The 21,565-nt window shown below is 41.2% G+C and overlaps 1 protein-coding gene across 4 annotated transcripts in view; it reads left to right on the top strand.

Moving 5' to 3' along the window:
- BMF (Bcl2 modifying factor) overlaps positions 1-21,565 on the top strand; it is a 49,621-nt gene that overhangs the window by 11,090 nt on the left and 16,966 nt on the right. For 2 of the 4 annotated variants that reach the window (XM_034417880.3, XM_060687463.2), the window contains exons 2-3: positions 8,644-8,964; positions 10,371-10,534. In XM_034417880.3, the coding sequence (XP_034273771.1) occupies positions 8,649-8,964; positions 10,371-10,534 (480 nt within the window). In that variant the 5' untranslated portion in view covers positions 8,644-8,648. The remainder of the gene's footprint in view (positions 1-8,643; positions 8,965-10,370; positions 10,535-21,565) is intronic. The other 2 variants (XM_087875567.1, XM_087875576.1) reach the window with 1 other exon arrangement.

Genomic DNA, 21,565 nt, shown 5'->3' with positions numbered 1-21,565 from the left:
AGTAAGCTTTCCTTGTATACTAGGTTCAGTGCATCTTCTTCACTGTCCTTCGGGTATTCTTCCAATGCCACTTTTTTACTGGCAATTTTCCATTTACTTTGATAAGTAGAGTCTGTCAACATTGCTGTATGAATGAAGGCCGTGATTCATTATTTTTCTGGTTTTCCTATCCAGGGCTTTTATTTCTGCTCAAGTCTGGGCCACTATTCCAACTGTGTATTTCATAAGTGGGATTTCCTAGGTGTTAATTTCCCTGATGGCATTCCTTCTACTGACTTTGGTGTTTAAGCTCTTTAGTCTCTTGATTTAATGACTTCTAACTTTCTTCCTGATTTCATTGTGCTTGATACAGTCAGCTTGAAGGATACCCAGGCATCTATAGTAATGGTTGTTACTAAATAACAACTATTAATGTTATTTCCATAGGGCATTCTGATTCCTTCAGTTTTCACTATTTTTCCCCTGATGATGGTGAAAGTGGTACATTTGTCCTGTCCAAACTCCATTTTAATATCTTGGCTGCATATATGGACAGCGTTGAGCAGCAATTCTATTTCAGATGCTGTTTTCCAGAGAGCCTCAGATCATTCAATGGAACTGCATCTACATGGAGGAAAGTATGCAGTGGAGTATCCCAAGGCTCTGTTTTAGGCCCAGTACTCTTCAACATCTTCATCAATGACTTGGACGAGGGGATAGATGGGGAACTCATCAAATTTGCAGATGACACCAAGCTAGCAGGAATAGCCAACACTCTGAAAGATAGTCTTAAGATACAGAGGGCTCTTGACGGACTTGAACATTGGGTTCTATCTAACAAAATGAAATTCAATGGTGAAAAAGGTAAGGTTCTACATTTAGGCAAGCCCAAAACAAAATGCACAGGTACAGTATATGTGGTACCTCACTCAATAGTAGTAATTGTGAGAGGGCTCTTGGGGTCCTAGTGGACAACCATTTATATATGAGCCAGCAGTGCGCAGCAGCTGCCAAAAAAGTCAACACAGTCCTAGGCAGCATAAATAGAGGGATAAAATCAAGATCACGTAGAGTGTTAATACCACTTTATAATGCTTTGATAAGGCCACACTTGGAATACTGCATCCAGTTTTGGTTGCCATGATGTAAAAAAGATGTGGAGACTCTAGAAAGAGTGCAGAGAAGAGCAACCAAGATGATTAGGGGACTGGAGGCTAAAACATATGAAGAACGATTGCAGGAACTGGATATGTCTAGTTTAATGAAAAGAAGGACCAGGGATGATATGATAGCAGTGTTCCAATATCTCAGGGGCTGCCACAAAGAAGAGGGAGTCAAGCTATTCTCCAAAGCACCTGAGGGCAGGACAAGAAGCAATGGGTGGAAACTAATCAAGGAGAGAAGCAACCTAGAACTAAGGAGAAATTTCCTGACAGAACAATTAATCAGTGGAACAACTTGCCTCCAGAAGTTGTGAATGCTCCAAGACTGGAAGTTTTTAAGAAGATATTGCATATCCATTTGTCTGAAGTGGTGTAGGGTTTCCTGCCTAGGCAGGGGGTTGGACTAGAAGGTCTCTTCCAACTCTGTTATTCTGTTCTGTTAGCCATATACAGTAGGTGGGAGATGTTTTTGATGTTTGATAGCCATAGCCTGACTTTTTTTTTTTTAATTTGATTTATATGCCGCCCTTCTCCGGAGACTCAGGGCGGCTTACAATGCGTTAAGCAATAGCCTTCATACTTTTGTATATTTATACAAAGTCAGCTTATTTCAGAGCATTCCATCAGCCGAGAGCCCAGGGGAGGGGCGGGGGGGTGGCGGTTATTATTAAAGAAGGTCTTGGTCCGAGGGAGACCACTGTGCCTCAGACTACCGGATGTGAGTCCCTCTTCGTGAGATGGGGTCATGGGGTTCAGATGGGCTTGCTGCTTGCGTACCTGGCTCCCTGCCGCGTGGCAGCAGCCCTGCCTGAGCTACTCGACGTGATAGCCACGGTGGCAGTTGATACACCCAGGCTTATGGTCATGGGTGATTTCAACTTGCCATCCGTTGGTGAAACGTCTGGGATGGCTCGGGAGTTCATGGCTTCCATGACGGCCATGGACCTGACCCAGTTAGTTCATGGCCCCACTCACGGGGGGGGACACACTCTAGACTTGATTTTTGTCTCTGGCCAGTGGTTGAGTGATCTTGTTATAGGGGATATAGACATGGAACCCTTGTCATGGTCAGATCACTCACTCCTTCGTCTGGACCTTCGTACCGCTACATCCCGCCGCAGGGAGGCGGTCCCAATTAGATGGGTCCGCCCCAGGCGCCTGATGGATCCTGATAGGTTCCAGACGGAGCTTGGGCCAATTCCTGATGATCTGGCACACAACTCGGCCGAGGACCTGGTAGCTGCCTGGGATCGGGCGGCTGGTGGGGCCTTGGATCGAGTCGTGCCTTTGCGGCCTCTGACCCGCTGTCGATCCCTCGCGGCTCCTTGGTTCACCGAGGAGCTGAGGGAGATGAAATGCCGGAAAAGACGCCTAGAGAGCGGTTGGAGGGCCAGTCGCGCTGAATCTGACCGAACACTGGTAAGGTCGCATATTAAGACCTACCTAGTGGCGATAAAGACGGCAAAGTGTAATTACTTTTCCGCCTCTATTGCGTCATCAGGGAATCGTCCGGCAGCCCTGTTCAGGGTAACCCGCTCCCTGCTCCATCTGGGAGCGCGGGAGGATCCCTTGGAAGGCAGGGCGGAGGATTTCGGACAATACCTGTATGACAAAATCGCTCAGATCCGGGGGGACTTGGACTCTGACTGGGTAGATCAGGGCAGGGTGACGAGGAATAGTCTTGAGAATGTTATCTGGGAGGAGTTTGATGCTGTGACTCCCGATGATGTGGACAGGATTTTGGGGAGACTTAGTGCGGCCACATGTTTACTGGACCCGTGTCCCTCCTGGTTGGTACTGGCCTCTCGGGAGGTTACACGAGGCTGGCTCCAGGGTGTTATCAACGCTTCATTGAGTGAGGGTTACTTCCCCGCGGCCTTGAAAGAGGCGGTGGTGAGGCCTCTCCTCAAGAAGCCGTCCCTGGATCCGGCAATATTGGCCAACTATCGTCCTGTCTCCAACCTTTGCTTTCTGGCAAAGGTTGTTGAGAGTGTGGTCGCGCGACAGTTTCCGCAATTCCTGGAGGAAACATCCTATCTGGATCCGTTCCAGTCTGGTTTCAGGCCTGGGCACAGCACGGAAACGGCATTGGTCGCGTTGGTTGATGATCTCTGGAGGGCTCGGGACAGGGGTTGCTCCTCTGTTCTGGTCCTGTTAGACCTCTCAGCGGCTTTTGATACCATCGACCATGGTATCATGCTGCACCGGTTGGAAGAGTTGGGGATGGGGGGCACCGTGTTACGGTGGTTCTCCTCCTTTCTCTCCGACCGGTCGCAGTTCATGTTGACAGGGGGGCAGAGGTCGACCTCGAGGCCTCTTATATGTGGAGTGCCTCAGGGGTCGGTCCTCTCGCCCCTCCTGTTCAACATTTATGTGAAGCCGCTGGGCGAGATCATCCGTGGCTTTGGGGTGAGATACCATCAGTACGCTGATGATACTCAGCTGTACATCTCCACCCCAGGCCACCCCAATGATGCCCTTGAAGTGATGTCCCAGTGCCTGGAGGCTGTACGGATCTGGATGGGGAGGAACAGGCTCAGGCTCAACCCTTCCAAGACTGAGTGGCTGTGGTTCCCGGCATCCCGATATAGTCAGTTGACTCCATCACTGACTATTGGGGGCGAGTCTTTGGCCCCCACAGAGAGGGCTCGCAATCTGGGAGTCCTCCTGGATACACAGCTGTCCTTGGAGGAACATCTGACGGCTGTAACCAGGGGGACCTTTTATCAGGTTCGCCTGATCCGCCAGTTGCGGCCCTTTCTTGATCGGGATTCCCTGTGCACAGTCACTCATGCCCTCGTGACCTCTCGCCTTGATTACTGTAATGCTCTCTACATGGGGCTCCCCTTGAAGAGCACCCGGAGGCTCCAACTGGTCCAGAACGCAGCAGCGCGGGTAGTGACGGGAGCAGCATGGCGCTCCCATGTAACACCGCTCCTGCGCGAGCTGCACTGGCTCCCAGTGGTCTTCCGGGTGCGCTTCAAGGTGTTGGTTATCACCTTTAAAGCGCTCCATGGCATAGGGCCTAGCTATCTCCGAGACCGCCTGCTGCCACCGACGACCTCCCATCGACCCGTGCGCTCCCACAGAGAGGGCCTCCTCGGGGTGCCATCAGCCAAACAATGCAGGCTGGTGACCCCCAGGGGGAGGGCCTTCTCTGTGGGGGCTCCCACCCTCTGGAATCAGTTGCCCCCTGAGATAAGGAGAATCCATGACCTCAGTGCCTTCCGCCGTGCCCTTAAAACCTTCCTTTTCCAACAAGCCGGGCTGGCCTAATTCTTTTTACATGTTTTTTAATTGTTTGGTTTATTGTTTTAATTAATGGGGCCAAATTTATATATATATTTTTAACTGTATTTTAATATTTGTATTTGATGTTTTTTATTTGGCTGTTCACCGCCCTGAGTCCTCAGGGAGAAGGGCGGTATACAAATTCAAAAATAAATAAATAAATAAATAAATTGCCCCCACAAACTGGGTCCTCATTTAACCTACCTTAGAAAGGATGGAAGGCTGAGTCAACCTTGAGCCTGGTAAGATTCGAACCTGCAGAAATTGCAGGCAGCTGTGTTAATTACAGGATGCATTAAACCACTGTACTACCAAGGCTCCTTTAATAATATTGTTCAATATTATTGACAGAGGAATCAGAGCAATGACAAACAGTAGTAGTGAGACTGAGTCTCCTTGAAAGACGGATATCTTGATATTAACTTCTTCCAATCTATCGCCATTGACCAGCAACTGTGTTTTCCATTGTGCCATTGATCTTTATACAAAGCTTCTGATGCTTGTACTGACTTATTTCTAGACACTTGATTATCCAATCATGTGGGAGGGAGTCCAGTGTTTTCTTGCAATTAATCCAGACTACATTCAAGTTGGTCATTCTTCTCTTGCAGTTTTCCAAAATCTTCTTAATCAACTAGGAGCTCATCTTTTATTTCTCTGCTGTGTGGGCAATTTCCTCTCTGCTAAGGTGTAAACAGCTTGTTTTTAACTAAACGCTGCTGGACTTAATCACCTATCATACCAGCTGGCAATTTGAGAGTTGTTGGTAAGCAGTTAATTGGTCTATAGTTGCCTGGTACTTGCTTGCTTACTTGCTTATTAGTTTATTAAATTTATGTGCTCTGAGCTGCTTATGTTCGATCTTTCACTAGGTTTTGCCAGATGTTAACAAATCTTCAGTTTTACCTCCTTGTAGTTATTAAGCTATGTTATTAAGCTGCTTGCCAACAAGTGGGTGTAGACCAGTCAGATGTTTCAACCAAAAACCATGCAGTTCACCTTAACCTGATACTAACCAGTTCTTGATCATTCTTGCCCTTTTCCCACTATTTCTGCTGTTACTTTTATTTTAGCTTCTTTTTTTTATTCTTATTCATCTCCTTTATCCAAGGAGATTTCTAGTTGCATTCTAGTTGTATTTCTTTGGGTTGTCCCATAGCTGTGCTGAAAACTGCACTATTTCTTCTTTATCCCGTGTTGACTGGGTCAGCTAGATGTGAACACTTTTATCAAGATCAGCTATGATGATTAATTTCTCTCAGTTTCTTAGCCTAAGTCCCTTATGCTTGCCTCTAGTTGTTTATTTACCGTATTTTTCAGACTATAAGACGCACGGGAGTATAAGACGCACCTTAGTTTTTGGGGAGGAAAAGGAGAAAAAAGCTGATTGGTGGGTGGATTGGCCTCCTGGAATACCTCCAATCAGCTGTTCCCAGAGGTGAACTTTAGCAACAGGTTCGTTGGTTGTGAGCTCTGCGCCTTGCTTTTTTTCAGCATCTGAAACCTCCGTTTGAGAGGCTTTTTTTCAGCCTCTGAAACCTCCATTTGAGAGGCTGGGCAGGGCTACATTCGGTGTATAAGTCACACCCAAATTTTCACTCTCTTTTAGGGGGGAAAAGGATGCGTCTTATACTCTGAAAAATACGGTATTCATCAAACTTATATATCTGTCCATCTCACCAAAGTAATTCTGGGTGGCACACAACAATAGATAACAAAAATACAAAAATAGTGAATATAAATATATATATATAAAATTAGTAATAAATATCCTTTTAAAAAATCCCAAAATATAACCAAAGTGGAGGAAGAATAAGAAATGGCCCTTTCAGTAGTGGAGCTATTTAGCCAGTTTTCTGGTTCCATAAGAACCGCAGGTCTGGTCACATAAGGAGGTCTTATGGAATGTCAAAAGGGGATGGGGCCAATGTCCCAAAGGTACTTTTTCAAGAGGCAACTGGACTTTCTGGAGACATTTCGCTTCTCATCAAAGCAAACCTGAAGAAGCTTCTTGGACAAGAAGTGAAACGTCTTCAAAGAAAAACCAGAAAGTCCAGTTACCTCTTGAAAAAGCACCTTTGGGACAACCATGACCTGGATGACTGAGAATCTCCAGGGATGGGGCCAATTTAATTTTGGGAGAAAGGATGTTCCATAAGCCAGACACTACAGCAGGCACATGTCCTGGGGTTCCCCAAATGTAGAACCCTGACCAATAGTAACTGCAGCATGTTACTCTCTGCAGAACTGATGGGGTAAGCTTATTTAAAGGCAGTCCTTTAAATAGCTTGGTCCCATGCCATGAGTGGTGTTTGTTTATTTATATTTCACACTCCTTAACCGCCCATTTCTCTCAGAGAGGGGCTCTGGGTGGTATATAATTTAATCAATGAAATTAAGCATTAATAACAGAATAATTTAAGATTATTTTATATATATATATATATATATATATATATATATATATATATGTGTGTGTGTGTGTGTGTGTGTGTGTGTGTGTGTGTGTGTGTGTATGTATGTATGTATGTATATATATATATATATATATATATATATATATATATATATAATCAACATTATATATGTCACCATCTTCAAAGCGCTCCATGGCTTAGGACCGGGATACCTACAGGACTGCCTTCTACCACCGAATGTCTCCACCCGATACACTCTCACAGAGAGGGCCTCCTCAGGGTGCTGTCGGCCAAGCAATGTCGGCTGGCGACCCCCAGGGGGAGAGCCTTCTCTGTGGAGGCTCCTGCCCTATGGAATGAGCTGCCCCCGGATATAAGAAGGATCCCCGACCTCCGTGTCTTCCGTCGTGCTCTGAAGACTCTATTGTTCAATCAAGCCGGCCTGACCGAATAAATTAATGTTAATGGGTTTTAAAGGGGTTTTAGTTAAGGGTTTTAAAAAATGGCCAAATTGCTTTAATTATTTTAACGGTTTTTAATTTTTGCGATGGGTTTGTTTTAATATTTCTGTACACCACCCTGAGTCCTTTGGGAGAAGGGCGGTATAGAAATGTAATTAATTAAATAAATAAAATAAAATAAAATTGCAAAAAACGGGGAGTTTCAAGATGTAGAAGTTAGCAGTTATTAATACAGATGAGAAGGCTCCCATGGGCCCTGTGAACAGCCAAGTTTTGACCCCTTTGCGGAAGGCCAAGAGATTGGGGGCTTTTCTTACCTCTTGAGGACAAGATGTTCTACAGTGCAGGGGCAGTGGCAGAAAAGGCCCACTTCCTAGATCCCACCAGTCGAAATTCTTTTGATAGGTGGGGTCTGTAGCATTCCCTGCCTGAACGAATGGGATGGGCTGTGATGGGGCGAACTCAGTTCCGTAAGTTGCCTGGCCCTATGCCCTGTAGGGTTTATATAGAAAGATGCACAAGAGAGGCATTCATATATATTATATGGATACAGAGAGATGTATTGCACATCTTACCTTAAATTTTACTTTTCTATGGGCTTTTTAAAACTGCAAATTGCACTACAGATTTTTAAAGAGCGAATGTGAATGTTTGTGTGTATGTGTGTGTGTGTGTAATATATATTTATTCTAGTTCTTCTATGGACATGGGAAGTATTTCTCCACATTCCGAGTGTAAGATGGCAGACATATATCTTTAAGTAGTTCATTTCCAAGAGAGACTCATGGAATTTTTTTTGCATTAAAATGGCAAAAACCAGTTGTACTTGGATGTATTTCCTAGTAAATTGGACTAGACACATTCAATCCCAGGATCCACTGGCTCTATTATTTAGATTAACAAACTTGATTAATGTTTTCAGTTACTCTACATTAAGAATTCTCAAAACTGTGTAGGGAATTTAGAATAGTATTTTTTGAGAGCGGAATGCTTGTTAAAGTATTAATGTGGTTTATAGCCTTTGCATTCTAAAATAATTTTCCTGGAAGCTATTTTTTTTTTCTTTTAACTTTCTTCACAGGGCTGACCAGACTGTAAACAGTCTGAACTTTAAATGGCATTTTGTTTCCCATTTGCTTCAGAATTTTGTTTTAAAGAAGAAGAGAGAACTCGGTCAGAGGGCCTCCTTCACTAACCAATTAACTTTTTTTCCCCAGACAGCATTCAGAAATAGCTTTGTGTAGCAGCACAAATAAAATGCATGTATGTTTTTGCTATTTAATTGTGTATTATCTTGTCTCGTAATATTCTTATTAATTTATATATTTGCAGGTGAAATGGATCCGCCTGTTTACCTGGAAGATGATTTTTCCCATTTGGATGGGTTAGATGATGATGTGTTCCACTCTGATGACTGTGAACTGGTCAGCCAGTCCAGCAAGATGGCCTTTCGTGGCATTTTCACCCAAAGCAAATCTTATAACTGTCTCCTGGGCAGGTTCCAGCTCTTCCCACTTACACACTGTTGTGGCCCAGGCAGCAGGCATGCCAAACAACAGGACAAGGCAACACAGACCCTCAATGCATCTTCTTCCAGCCAGGATATCATGTTACCTTGTGGAGTCACTGAAGAGCCCCAGAGACTCTTTTATGGTAAGAATTATCAGCTGTTTCTTGCTTCTTTGTCGACAGTGAAAAAAAGGCAGTGAACCACAGATATAACCTGTTCCCTTTTTTAAATGAATCGTGCTGTTCTTGAACAAAGCAGCAATTGACTCTGCTGTTGCTTCAGATAGTTATCTCAGGACCTTTTGCCTGGCTCTACGTGAAACAGGCCAAGGGAGGTCTTGCTTCATGTTCAGTGTATTTTATTTAGAGCAAGACTGGACAGCCAGCAGCTCAAGATTTATATGTGACTCTCTGCTCTCTCATCTTTGGCCACCAACATTTGGCAGCAATGAAACCCTCCGTTGAATTTTGGTGTCAAGTCACTTAGAAACTGTCTTCATCATATGCAGAAGTGGGCTAGTTATCAAAAAAGAGTGTTATCAGAAAAAGAAATAGATGATAAATGAAATATATATTAATAGTTTGCATCTTAAATGCAGAATTAATAAATAATTGCCCTCACTTGACATTTCTAGCAATAGTACTAGCACATAGACTTATATTCTGCTTCACAGCGCTTTACAGCCTGCTCTAAGCAGTTTGCAGAGTAGCATATTTCCCCCAACAATCTGGGTCCTCATTTTATCCACCTTGGAAGAATGGAAGGCTGAGTCAACCTTTAGCCTGGTGAGACCGCTTGCAGTCAGCAGTCAACAGAATTAGTCTGCAATACTGCTATGTAATCACTATGCCACCACAACTCTAGGATGTGCTATAGACTCTTTGCTCCTTATAGATCAATAGTAATAGCTCCAATAATAATTTAGAAGAAAAGTAATCTAAGTAGTTCTCCTCTCAAATATTGGTAATTAACTGCAACTCAAATTTAATTCATATGAGGGAGTCAGTTTGTTGTTATGGTTTTGAATTGGTGCTTGACATAAAAATCACTGGTAAATTTGAGCTACTCACTTCCTCTTAGTCCAACCTTTCTCACAGAGTTGTGAAGGTAAAAGAGGGGAGCACCAGCTTTAGCTCCCAATAGAAAGGTGGGGTATAGGTGCAATAATACTAAATTAAATGTCAATTAAAACCATATTAGTTGCCATTGGTATAATATTCCAAATTTGAGTTAAATTATATTGTTTAAATGAACCAGTTTGGTGTAATGGCTAAGTGCCAGGAGCCTATGTGTTCTAGTCTTGACTTAGGCACAAAGTCAGCTGGCTGACCTTGGGCCAGTCACTCTCTTTCAGCCCTAGGAATCAGGCAATGGCAAACCCACTTCTGAAAATCTGTTTAAGAAACTGAAGGGCCTAATCCAGGCAGTCAATGCTAACTCAAAGGCACAACAATAATAAAAAAAATGTCTAATGTCATGTTGTTGATGTCAAAAAAAGATCTTATGCCATATTGTGATATAAACACCTTTTTTGTATGATATTTGGCAGGAAATGCTGGATACCGTTTACATGTCCAACCAATCGGTTTCACATTGAATCCCCATCTCCAGGAGGAACCTCAGGAAAGTCTGCAGGAATTGCGTACCGAAGTTCAGATTGCACGGAAGTTACAGTGCATTGCAGATCAGTTCCACAGGCTTCATCTACAGAGGGTAGGCAGCTTGAAGAGCAAGTACAGGAGGGGTAGCAGCAAGGCAACAGAATTAATTCATTGGAAGAAGGCTTGTATGAATATATTGATTAGCCAAGAAAGTAGTGTAACTTCTGCGCCATCACTGCCAATATGCTTAGAATGTGCTTTGTGTTAATATTGATAATATACAGTTTGTTTCAAAACAGAACTATTTTTTGAAATATATATTTATAATTATTCTTTATTTGATTCTATTGTAATTTGTTTACAATAGAGGTAGCTCTGCCTCACAGAAATACTAATATAATCATTGTTTCTGAATGTAAAGCTAGTTTCCTTTGTTCAGTTATGCGGCAGCTGAACCAAAAAAAATAAAGTTTGCAGGGAGCTACAGTATAAAGAAAGAAGTAAATTTGTTTTTGAATGTCTTCTCTTAAGACTATTGAACAAAGTAAAAAAAAAAATCAATGAAACTAAGATGAAAAGAATCAACTCTACTCTTTCTAAGTGGTGGGCAGGTTTAGTCCTTTTCCTGAGGAGGGTTCCTAAATACAATATATACATTTATTTTCTTTCTGTGTACCAATCTACCATTGCCTTGCCTTCTGCTCCCAAGGACAATTTAGAAACTGCAGATATTTTGAGGGGTATCTGTTTACCTCAGATTTATTACTTTAGCAGAGGTGTTAGGAGAGAGAGAGAAAGAACAAGGCCTCTCTGCCATCTCCTATAAGATTAAGGTTCTGGTCTTCTGTTTCCATTAGTTATGGAAAGATATAATATTTTCTGCTGACTAAGTCCATCAGCTGGATAGCAGAACAAGTAGGCAAGGCTTCCAGTATAATTCTGTCATCTTTACCCTAGGAAGCCAAATTTCATGCTTTGACATCTAGCCTCAAATGTAGTTCAGCCTTAAATACCATGAATAATCCAGTTCTCTCCTCTCTCTTAATGCCCCGAAGTATCCATCACTTTGGAGATTTGCTTTTCTGTTGGTGCTCTCTTGTGAAGCAGATGAAAGAAACCAACATGGTGTGATGGGTGAAGCACAATGCCATGGCAGTGGTCCTTTTTCATCAAAAGCTTTGAGTGTAACAATAACAGTAGAAAGCATCAATGTAATTCTCCTAGGTACCACAAGTAGTCTGTATTATAATTGTTACTATAAAGTGAGTTAGTACCAAGGCCCTGCATGCTTCAGAAATATTTTAAAACAAGTGTTTTGAAACTTGCATATGCATAGCACTTTTCTGGTCTTAATTAAAGCAGCCAGGGTTTTTCCAGACTTTCTTGTAATTGTGAAAAAAAATGTGCTCCTGCTACAGTATATGGCATATGCTATCCATTCATTAACATGACTGTTAAAGCAGCAGCTGTCTCACAAGGAAACCTGAAAAAAGCCAGGCTGCTTAAATGAAGAGCAGGGAGATGCTGTACCTATGCACATGTATGATCCAAAGCACTTCGCATTTTTAAAGCCAGCAAACCCTGATTAGTTCTATTCTCCCCAGATTGCAAATAGATGTAAGTGTCCAAGACTGATAAAAGGCTTGCTAAAGCCTTCTAATATGACATGTTCACATAACACAGTAACCCTGAAAATAAGTTAGATCAGTGTTAGATCTGCATAATATACAGAGTCATAAATTAACTGAAAAGTTTGGGTATGTCTAACACACCAAGCTGCATAAAATAAGATTTAAACCAACCCATGATGAATCATAAACTTAGCATGTTGTGTAAATTCATCTGCTAGGCTTTTAATTAACCTTCTTGAGTCATATTGTATGAACATGGCCACTGAGTTTCTAGCAAAGATGAGATACTAAATTTCTATACTAGTTCACCATTGGCACGCCAAGGTGTCTTTTGGCATCTACACAAAAAAGATGTGTTTTTGTGATCTTGGCACCAACCCATCTTCAAAGGAGTATTTTGTTAGACTTTTCGATTAAAGTTCTCTGCAAAGGAAGATTTTCAGAAATGGGAAGAGTTCTTAGAAGGCTCACCACAATCTTTTCTATTTTATAAAATATCCTACACCAGACCAATCAGCTGTAAAGTTCTGAGCAGCTGTCTTTTCCTCTGGGTTTTTCAGGAGGAGGCGATGTTATTGTTGGTGCTTTTTTCTTCCGTTCCCTCTCCTCTTTTTCTCTATTCACCACCACTAGCCTCCACTTCCCACTATTACTTTGTAATGTACCCTTGTGGATTGTCCTTCCTTGTGTGAAACCCTCCCAGCAGATCTCTCAGAATGCTTTACAGGAGAGGAGGAATCATCCAAGCTGGTTTATTTTAATTTACCTAGACTGATCTGATTTCATCTTGGGCCACTTGACATTCCTTCTGAGAAGAATTGTACTCAGGAGCTTATCATTGCTGCGGCTTCTGTTTCTCTTCTAAAGACAAGTGCATGTTGTGTCACAACGCCAGAGCTTTGATTTGGGGGCCAATGAGATCCATAATGAAGTCTACCATATTTGTAAAGGAAACCTGTGCTTTTATGAAAAAAATATACTTGTGGAAGATAAGAAATTCCTTGGAGCTGTTTTAATGGATATAAATCAAGCAGAGAAGTTTCACTGCCTGATTGTGGGTGTTTCCAACTGAACAGGAGTGGTAGCCTGCAACCACTTCAGGAAGCTGTTGTGGACCTGGGTCACGTGGGGGATGGAACGAGGCAACGGCAGAGGGCTAGAGCTTTAAGTTACAGCCATTGCTATTTCCTATAGGAACTCTGTGGCAGCTGCCAAGTTCTTGCAAATGCAGAATCCGCTCAGGGAGGAAAGGATGTGTGTATACGTTCACTGTGGCTAGATTTCCGTGCAGTGCCAGATGTTCAGATTGCTCCATTGCTTTTCCTACAATCTTGTAGGAAATCTTCAAGTAAAATCTTCATTTTACTTCGTCCTCTCTTTCTCCCAGACTTCTGCCCACAATTTTTGGGATATAGCTATAATTGTGTGAAGTTTGTTTGGGGAGGGGGGGGGGCGAGAGAAATAGTTCTAGACAACAGAATGGTATCTCTGATTTTACATTCATCGAAAAAGAACAGTTTTGCCAGTGTGGGGGGGGGGGGGGAAGATTTACTAGAATAAAAACAATTCCTCAAGTGCTGGAGTGCCATTCTAACTTCTTGCCTTTGGTAAATGTAGGAACTCCATATATTTGATAGGTGAGAGAAGAATTAATCACCTCCCTCTCTCCTCAAATCCTTCTGGCATTGTTTTTCCCATCCTAGATAGCATTCCATCAGCATCTGTCCCTAACGTCAGTTCTGGGGTAGCTAACTTTGTTTAGAATGGCAAAGGTTAACAGGGCTTTGTTTTTCCTGTCAAGAGTCCTGAAGGGAAGCTGTAGAACTGGTTGTAACACGACCCGTTCCATCTGGGGAGTGCAGCTATCCAATGTCTTTGTCTGGGAAATGTGTCCAAGAATGCCCCAGGGGAAAAAAAAAAAGCTGTAGCCAAAAAAAGAAATGTGGGTCTTCCCCTCCCTTTTCTTCAGGCAAGACGTGTGCGTTGCTGTGGCACCAAGAGCCAGTGAGGAACCACTGCAGAGCAGAAATAGTGTAAGAGCATCATGTGTCATCCAAGCATGTGGGAGAGTTAGTAAACACAAAGCCTCCCTCTTTACTACGAGCTGAGGCAGGCAAGAGAGGAGGAGCTCTTCCTTTTTCAGCTGAAATAATGGAGTGGCATAAAGGACGAGAAAGTGTGTGCAAGCTGACAGTCCCTTCTCTCTCTTTCTCTTATATTTGTATACGCGCAAACTCCTTATTTTAAACAGAAGGTAGAAAAGAAATACTTGATCTGTTACCACTCAGTCATCCTTCCTTACTCAGCCAGAGCTTCCAGATTGGTGGGACTTCAGTTCCGTGTTCTCAACAATCCTGTAGAAAAAATACATTCCTAAAAGATGTGGAAGATATTTATTTGGCAGGGTCTGGATGAAAGGATTCATCCAGACCCTGGATGAATATATGGAAATGGGGAATCTTCTTTGTGCAGAACTATACTGAAGGACACCGCAGCACTTATTACTAAGTTTGTGCTGGTGGTTTATATTCCTTTTGGCCATTTTCTTCTTATCCTGTTGATAAAGATAGTGGTGTGTTGTCCAGTACTTTTCTGGAAGATTATTGGTGACCAGAACTGTAACTTGTTTATTGTGTCACCTCAAAGAGGTATGGTTGCAATCAGACTGCACTATTGTGTAAAAAGGAAAGAACATTGGTTTAGGACTGATGGTCTTTCCTACGTAAACGAAAATAAAAATGACTATTCCCTGAAGGTGTTCCCATAAGATCAAACAAGGAAACATGATAAAATTTAAATTAGTCAATACTTTCATTAAGGATTACAGCCCTAATTAAAATGGATCAAGGAAGATGATATACATTTGGAAGATAGAAGAAATAGTTGAAGAAAGAGATGAGTTTGTTTTAGTAGAAGAATTATTAAAATTACCAGATGACCATCCATTGAACATGAATGGGTAAAAACAACCTTTTCCACCTGGTGCCCTGAAGAAGTCCTACATGGCTGAGATAAAGATTCTTTCACTATAACATGCAGAGCTAAAATTTACCAATATTCCTTCTTATTTCATATCCATAGCCATGGCCCTTCAATAGGAAGGAATCATACATGAATTAAGGGTAGACTTGAATGTGGATTTCCTTGGTCCTTGATCAGTACCATAATCCCTACACCAGCCTCAATAACAAATATTTGGAGTTTATCTGATTCTTTTTTTTTAAAGTTTACATTTCCATGAAACTATGTTTACAGGCCATGTTAAGCCTGGATTTAGTTGTATCTGTTTGAGACTGTGAGTCAAATCAAGCCTTGAGATATTTGCTTCCCCTTCTCTAACTGGATTGAAAAAAATCCTAATTATGATCCATTCATATTCAGCTCTCTGGCCTGGCCTATATATGAATTTGGAATCAATATTTAACACAGGCTCCAAGTAAACATTTGGTTTGTCCTGCAGTTGATGTAGCCTTTTTGTTAAGCCTAAGACATACATAACTTGTATTTCTCTTCCCTATTGGGGAGGGGGAGAAGGGAAGTTGGTTTATCTAATAATTTCTTGTTGTTTGCAGATATTCCAATATAGATAATTGATATATTGATTATGTGCCATCAAGTCAATATTGACTCTTGGTGACCATATGGATAGATTTCCTCTGTGACAGTCTGGTCTTTCAGATCTTCTAACAATCTACCCATCATTGCTTGTAACTGAGTCAATTCATCATGCTGCTGGTTATTCTCTGTTTTCTTCTGCCTTGTCTAGCAGTTTAGCCTTCTTTACATAATGTGTCTAAAGTAGGATAATTTGGGCCTGATCATTTGTGCCTCAAGTGAAAACTCTAGGTTGATTTGTTCAGTGACCCATTTGTTAATTCCTTGGCTGTCCATTGTATTCCCAAGAGTCTTCTCAACACAAAAGTTCAAAAGCATCAATACTCTTTCTATCCTGGTCTCTTAAATTTCAACTTTCATTTCCGTAGATAACAGAAAATATCATGACATGCACTGTTCTGATCTTTATAGGTGAGACACATCACAACACCTGAATCACTTTTCTAACAGCCAGTGATTTAATTTTTTTATTTTAGGTAACAACAGACATAAACCTCCTGTTTGAAGATAGAAGTACACAGGATCAAATACTGGAAAATATTTTTTAATGATTTCTACTGCACCTTGGGTGTACAGTAAGGGCTATATTGAAGTCTATGACACAGTAATACTACCATCTGTAGTATGTCTGAGCTTGGCTCACCCATTTTTTAATTTTACACACTGAAACTTCTTTTAGTTATTTGGAGGTTGACAGACTTCACTTTCCTACTCAACCAATTGCAGGAAGAGATTCATTTATTAAATTTGTTATAGCTGTCCAACAAAGTTTTGGAATACAGATAGTCCTCGACTTATGATCACAATTGAAGCCAAAATTTCTGTTGGCAGGTGAAACATTTGTTAAGTGAGTTTTTCCCCGTTTTACAACCTTTCTTGTCACAGTTGTTAAGTGAATCACTGCAGTTCTTAAGTTAGTAACACATTGTTAAATGAATCTGGCTTCCCCATTGACTTTGCTGATCAGAAGGTCATGAAAAGGGATCCCATGACCCCAGGACACTGCAACCATCATAAATATGAGTCAATGGCCAAACATTCGAATTTTGATCACATAACTATGAAGATGCTTCAATGAATTGTTGTACGTTGTGGACTACCTGCATTCACAAGATCTAGGGAGCATAATAGCTGCTTTTATTATATCTATTCAAAGCAAGGCCTGCTAAATTCATTCCATCAGACTTAATCCCAAGTAACAATGCATCGCCCTGCAGCCCGTGAGTAAAATTCTAGCAAATCAAATCATGGTTAATTAGTTTGTTCATGTTTTAGAAAAAGCAGAAGCAAACAAGTTTTCTCCTTGACTTTCTTGTGGCTCCCAGGGTTTTACTTAATAGACTGGGAGTCTATTAAAAAATGGAGGCAGTTTATTTTTGCAGTATAAGAGTGGCATAACTGTCAATAAAATCCAGGAGACTTGACTCCAGTCTCCAGCCCTGGCCCCTAGATCTGGCTGAGATAATGCTTCAGGGCTTCTGGGAGGTTTTTGTAGAAAATGAGCTGTAATTGAGAGCTGCATATATTGACCAATAAAAGTTTACAGCTGTGAGGCAAGGAAAAAAATATAAACTGTTACATTCTTCTTGGCTTCCATAGCAGTAGGGGAGGCAAATAAGAGACACTACTTTAAAGGTGGTATTGTCAATACAGTACTATACCACTAAACAGAATCAGAAGTTTTATTCTCCTTTCCCACCCTCAAGGATTGTTTCTCTTGCCTTCTGTTGTAGGGTGGTGTTTTTTTTGTTTTTTGTTTGCAACATGTTTCTTGCCTCCCACACTATCCCCTTTTAAAAAGTTGCCTTTACTAATTCTGATTAGTTTGTATGATGCAACACAACTCCAAGGAATTATGAGAAAGGACTTTGCCTCGGAGCAAGTCACAATCATTAAAAATTGTCTCATTTGTGACTGCTGGCAAGTTTTTTGTTTTAATTAGGCATAGGGAAAACGTGGTTCGGGGCATTCTTATATGTATAACTATGCGTGAGAAAGGTAGGAGGAATTAACAGGAATTTCTCTGCAGCCAGCACTGTTTAAATCATTTTCTAGATTTAGTAACTGAGTCATCATAACTGCTGACAAAGAGCCTGAATTAATAGAGACTTCATTGTTACACCTGACTGCTGGCCTTTGTCTGTTTCTATCTAGCAGGCACCTTTCCAAAGATTTTCTCAGCATTATCTCAACATTAATACTAATTATTTATATTTTTTATTTTTAGGGGTTTTTGGTTTTGTTAGCTGTCTCATTCTGAAGTTTTGAGCTGCATATCTCTCCGTATGCTTCGAGAAAGACAGATTTCTTTTAAAACTTCTTAAAAGATTAGAAGCAGGAGGATACTTTTGCTCATGCTTTAAACAGAGTGGTTATGAATAAAATATGTTTCTCTAACAATTTGGTCCTTGCAGGGAAAACAAAAACAACTTCCAACACAATGTCAAATTGTGGCAATGGCAAAATGTGAATATTATAAAATATTACAAAACAAAAAGAAAGTGAACTGTGGTAAAAATGTGCAAAGGAGAGGCAACTGGAGGGAATGCAGAGAGAGAGTGTATTTCATTAGTTTGTGGGCACGGAGCTGACACTAGTCCTTCACACTTTGTTGCTTCTTCTTGAAGCAGATCCAATATTTCTGTACCATGATGATGTGTAAAGTGTGGATTTGTTTATAGATCTGCCAATGAAAATATTTGTGAAAGTGCCTTTTCCTGGTATTGACTCCCCATCTTGTAAAGATCATGATCCCTGCCTTTAAAATTATTTCCTGTCTCTTGTCAACAACATGGACTCTTGCTTTTATCCCTGCTGGTGCTTTATCTTTTCTCCTCCCAGAAATCTCATATTAGCATCCAACTTCAGCTGCTCTTTGTCTTCCTAGCACCTGCTCTGGACCATTGGGGGTCTGCAGCAGCCATTCATAACCTGGCAGTCTCCAGATATGTTGTGAATAGCGCTCCCATTTGTCTCCAACGGTTGCCCATGCCAGAAAGGACACCAGGTTAGGGGAAAGCTGTGTTGTGTGTTTTTTTTTCTGTTCCATGTTTGTTTGATCTACTTCTGCTTCACCTCCATCTTTTCCCCACATTCCCGTTTCAGTAGCTGCTGACTTCTTCTCACTCTTATCTTCATCTCTGGCATTTGTTTCTACAGTTGATGTCAATTAGAGAGAGAGTTGTGTTTGGGCCAAACCCAAATTGGATTAGAATAATTCCACTATCAAGCATCTTATTCTTGTTCAATGTTGTGCTGTTTCTATTTCATAGTATCATTGTGTCTAAGGGTTGGAAGGCATCTGAGATATCATCTAACTCAACCTTTTGTCTAGTACACGAATCTGTTTCTGCAGCATCCCTGATGGATAGCCATCCAGTCTGTTTACCATCAAAGGAAAGTCCTTTGGTATCAGTTTTTGTCTGTTGACCAACTAGTAGAACAGCTGTATTAACCTCAAACTGTGCTTGCCTAAGGCAATGTATCTCAGCCTGGGCTTTTGCTGGGAATTCTGGGAATTGAAGCTACCAAGGTTGAGAAACACTGGTCTAAGGCATTTGTACAAAATGGTGATTGATCCCTGAATGTTTTCTTCTGATTGACTATTTTATTAAAAATTGAAAAACTCCTCCAAGAGTGACTACTACAGCTATCTGAAAAGACAATGAACTGGGACAATGAATTCAAAATAATCCCCCATTCGATACAGGTAGTTCTTGACCTACAACAGTTTATTTAGTTGACTGTTCGAAGTTACAATGGCACTGAAAAAAATGACTTCTGACCATTTTTCACACTTACAATCGTTGCAGCATCCCCAGGGTCACATGGTCCAAATTCAGATGATTTGGCAACTAGTTCATATTTATGACAGTTGTAAGGTCATGTGATCAGCTTTTGTGACCTGTCAAACAAAGTCAATGGGGAATTGAGATTCACTTAATGACTGTGTTACGGAATGACTGCAATGATTCACTTAATAACTGTGACAAGAAAAGTCATAAAATGGGGCAAAACTCACTTAACAAATGTTTCACTTAGCAATATTAATTTTGGGTTCAATTGTAGTTGTAACTCAAGAACTACTTGTATTAATTCAGTATTAATATCGGATTCTTAACTATTAACATTAATTCCTCTACAGTAAAAAAAATCTTATTTGATCCCCACACTCTTGCACAGAGACACAAAAACTCAGTTATGCACATACATATTCTCCTCCTTTCAACAGAAATAGTTAAGGCTGAGGAAACAATGGCAGGATGGAGATAAGGGGAGGGAGGGGAAGGGGCAGTGCACTGGGGAGAAAAGAGGGGAAATTGAAAGAAACTGAGGGGAAGTAGCTGAACAGGGAAGGATAAATGTTAATATTGGTTGAGTTGGACAATATGTAAGTATTGTAACGTTCAGAATTTTGAGAAGAAAACCTGAAAGAATTTGCAAGAAATCTAGCTAAAAGGACACACCCCATTTTGATTTTAAGAAAAAGGCTCCCCTTCGTCTCTTGTGCTTTACTGAGGAAGAAGCGAGATTTTAAGTAAAGATTTTTAAAAACTTATTTAAAACATGATTATAAGTACTTTCATAAGGTAGGATAGTTATCAATGCCAACTAAAAACACAAAACAAAACATGAATGCTTAAAATAACAGAGAGAGTTAGTATATTGAAAACAGAAGTGAAATAGATAGAAAGTAACTAGATGGAAAGAGATTATGTGAATATACTTGCACTTTCCAGAACATTACTTTTCTGCTTCAAAGTCATATGTGATTAGAGAAAAAGTGTTATGAGAGGAGAAGTTCTCAGCGTTTGAGGGCCTGCAAAAAATTGTCATGGGTGGCACGGCATCACAACATGGCCAGAATCAAGATCTGCCTAGTTAAAAAGGGCATTGGGATGTGCTAGAAACTGCATCAGTTTGAGTTTGACTCTGAACTTCAGCATTCATAGCAAAACAGGGAAAACTGATGATGCTCAGAGTTGTATTCCAATCCCAGCTCAGAAACATTAAGGCTAAAATATCTTAGATATCCAAACCAGAAACACCAGAAACATACACACAGAAATTTAGTTCCTTAAATTTATCAAGTAGTGGTCAACTTCTTTTCTTTTCTTTTTTTTCCAATTAAAAAAAAAAGCACAAAAATTTTAACTGGCTAGATGTGCTTACAATAAGCATGTCACAAACTTCCAGATGTTCTCTTTGCATCTGTTCCATCTAGAGGTGGTATTCAGCAGGTTCTGACCAGTTCTGGAGAACCGGTAGCGGAAATTTTGAGTACTTCGGAGAACCGGTAAATACTACCTCTGACTGGCCCCGTCCCCATCTATTCTCTGCCTCCTGAGTCCCAGCTGATTGGGAGGAAATGGGGATTTTGCAGTAACCTTCCCCTGGAGTGGAGAGGGAATGGAGATTTTACAGTACCCTTTCCCTGCCACGCCCACCAAGCCATATCCACAGAACCGGTAGTAAAAAAAAATTGTATCCCACCACTGGTTCCATCCAGTAATGGTCTCTGGACCAGAGGGGAATCATACAAGGCAGGGCTGAAGAAAGAGGGAAGAGACAGAAAAGGTATGGAGCTTTGCATTCCAGACACTTGATGTTAAAAAAACAAAATAATAAATTAATAAATTAGGGGGATGGGAGAGTTCCTCTGGGTGTTCCAGAAGATGGCTGTGAATGCTGAGCTTGTAGGGAGCCAAACAGAATTGCCAGAGAGTGTTGAGTCTACCATAATTCCCTCCTTCGATATGCTTTTGATAGAAGAAAGCCATTGTCAATCCTGCCTGAGATTCCCAGGGCTCATGGTCAGTAGCAAAACTATCTGGTAGGTTGCAAGCATAAAAATTGTTTTCATAAGATCTTCCCTTTGGCCCTTGGTGGCATTCCCT

The sequence above is a fragment of the Pantherophis guttatus genome, chromosome 1 (assembly GCF_059756535.1).
Source record: "Pantherophis guttatus breed Tessera chromosome 1, ASM5975653v1, whole genome shotgun sequence".
Taxonomy (NCBI): domain Eukaryota; kingdom Metazoa; phylum Chordata; class Lepidosauria; order Squamata; family Colubridae; genus Pantherophis; species Pantherophis guttatus.
This window is presented reverse-complemented; position numbering and strand designations above follow the sequence as displayed.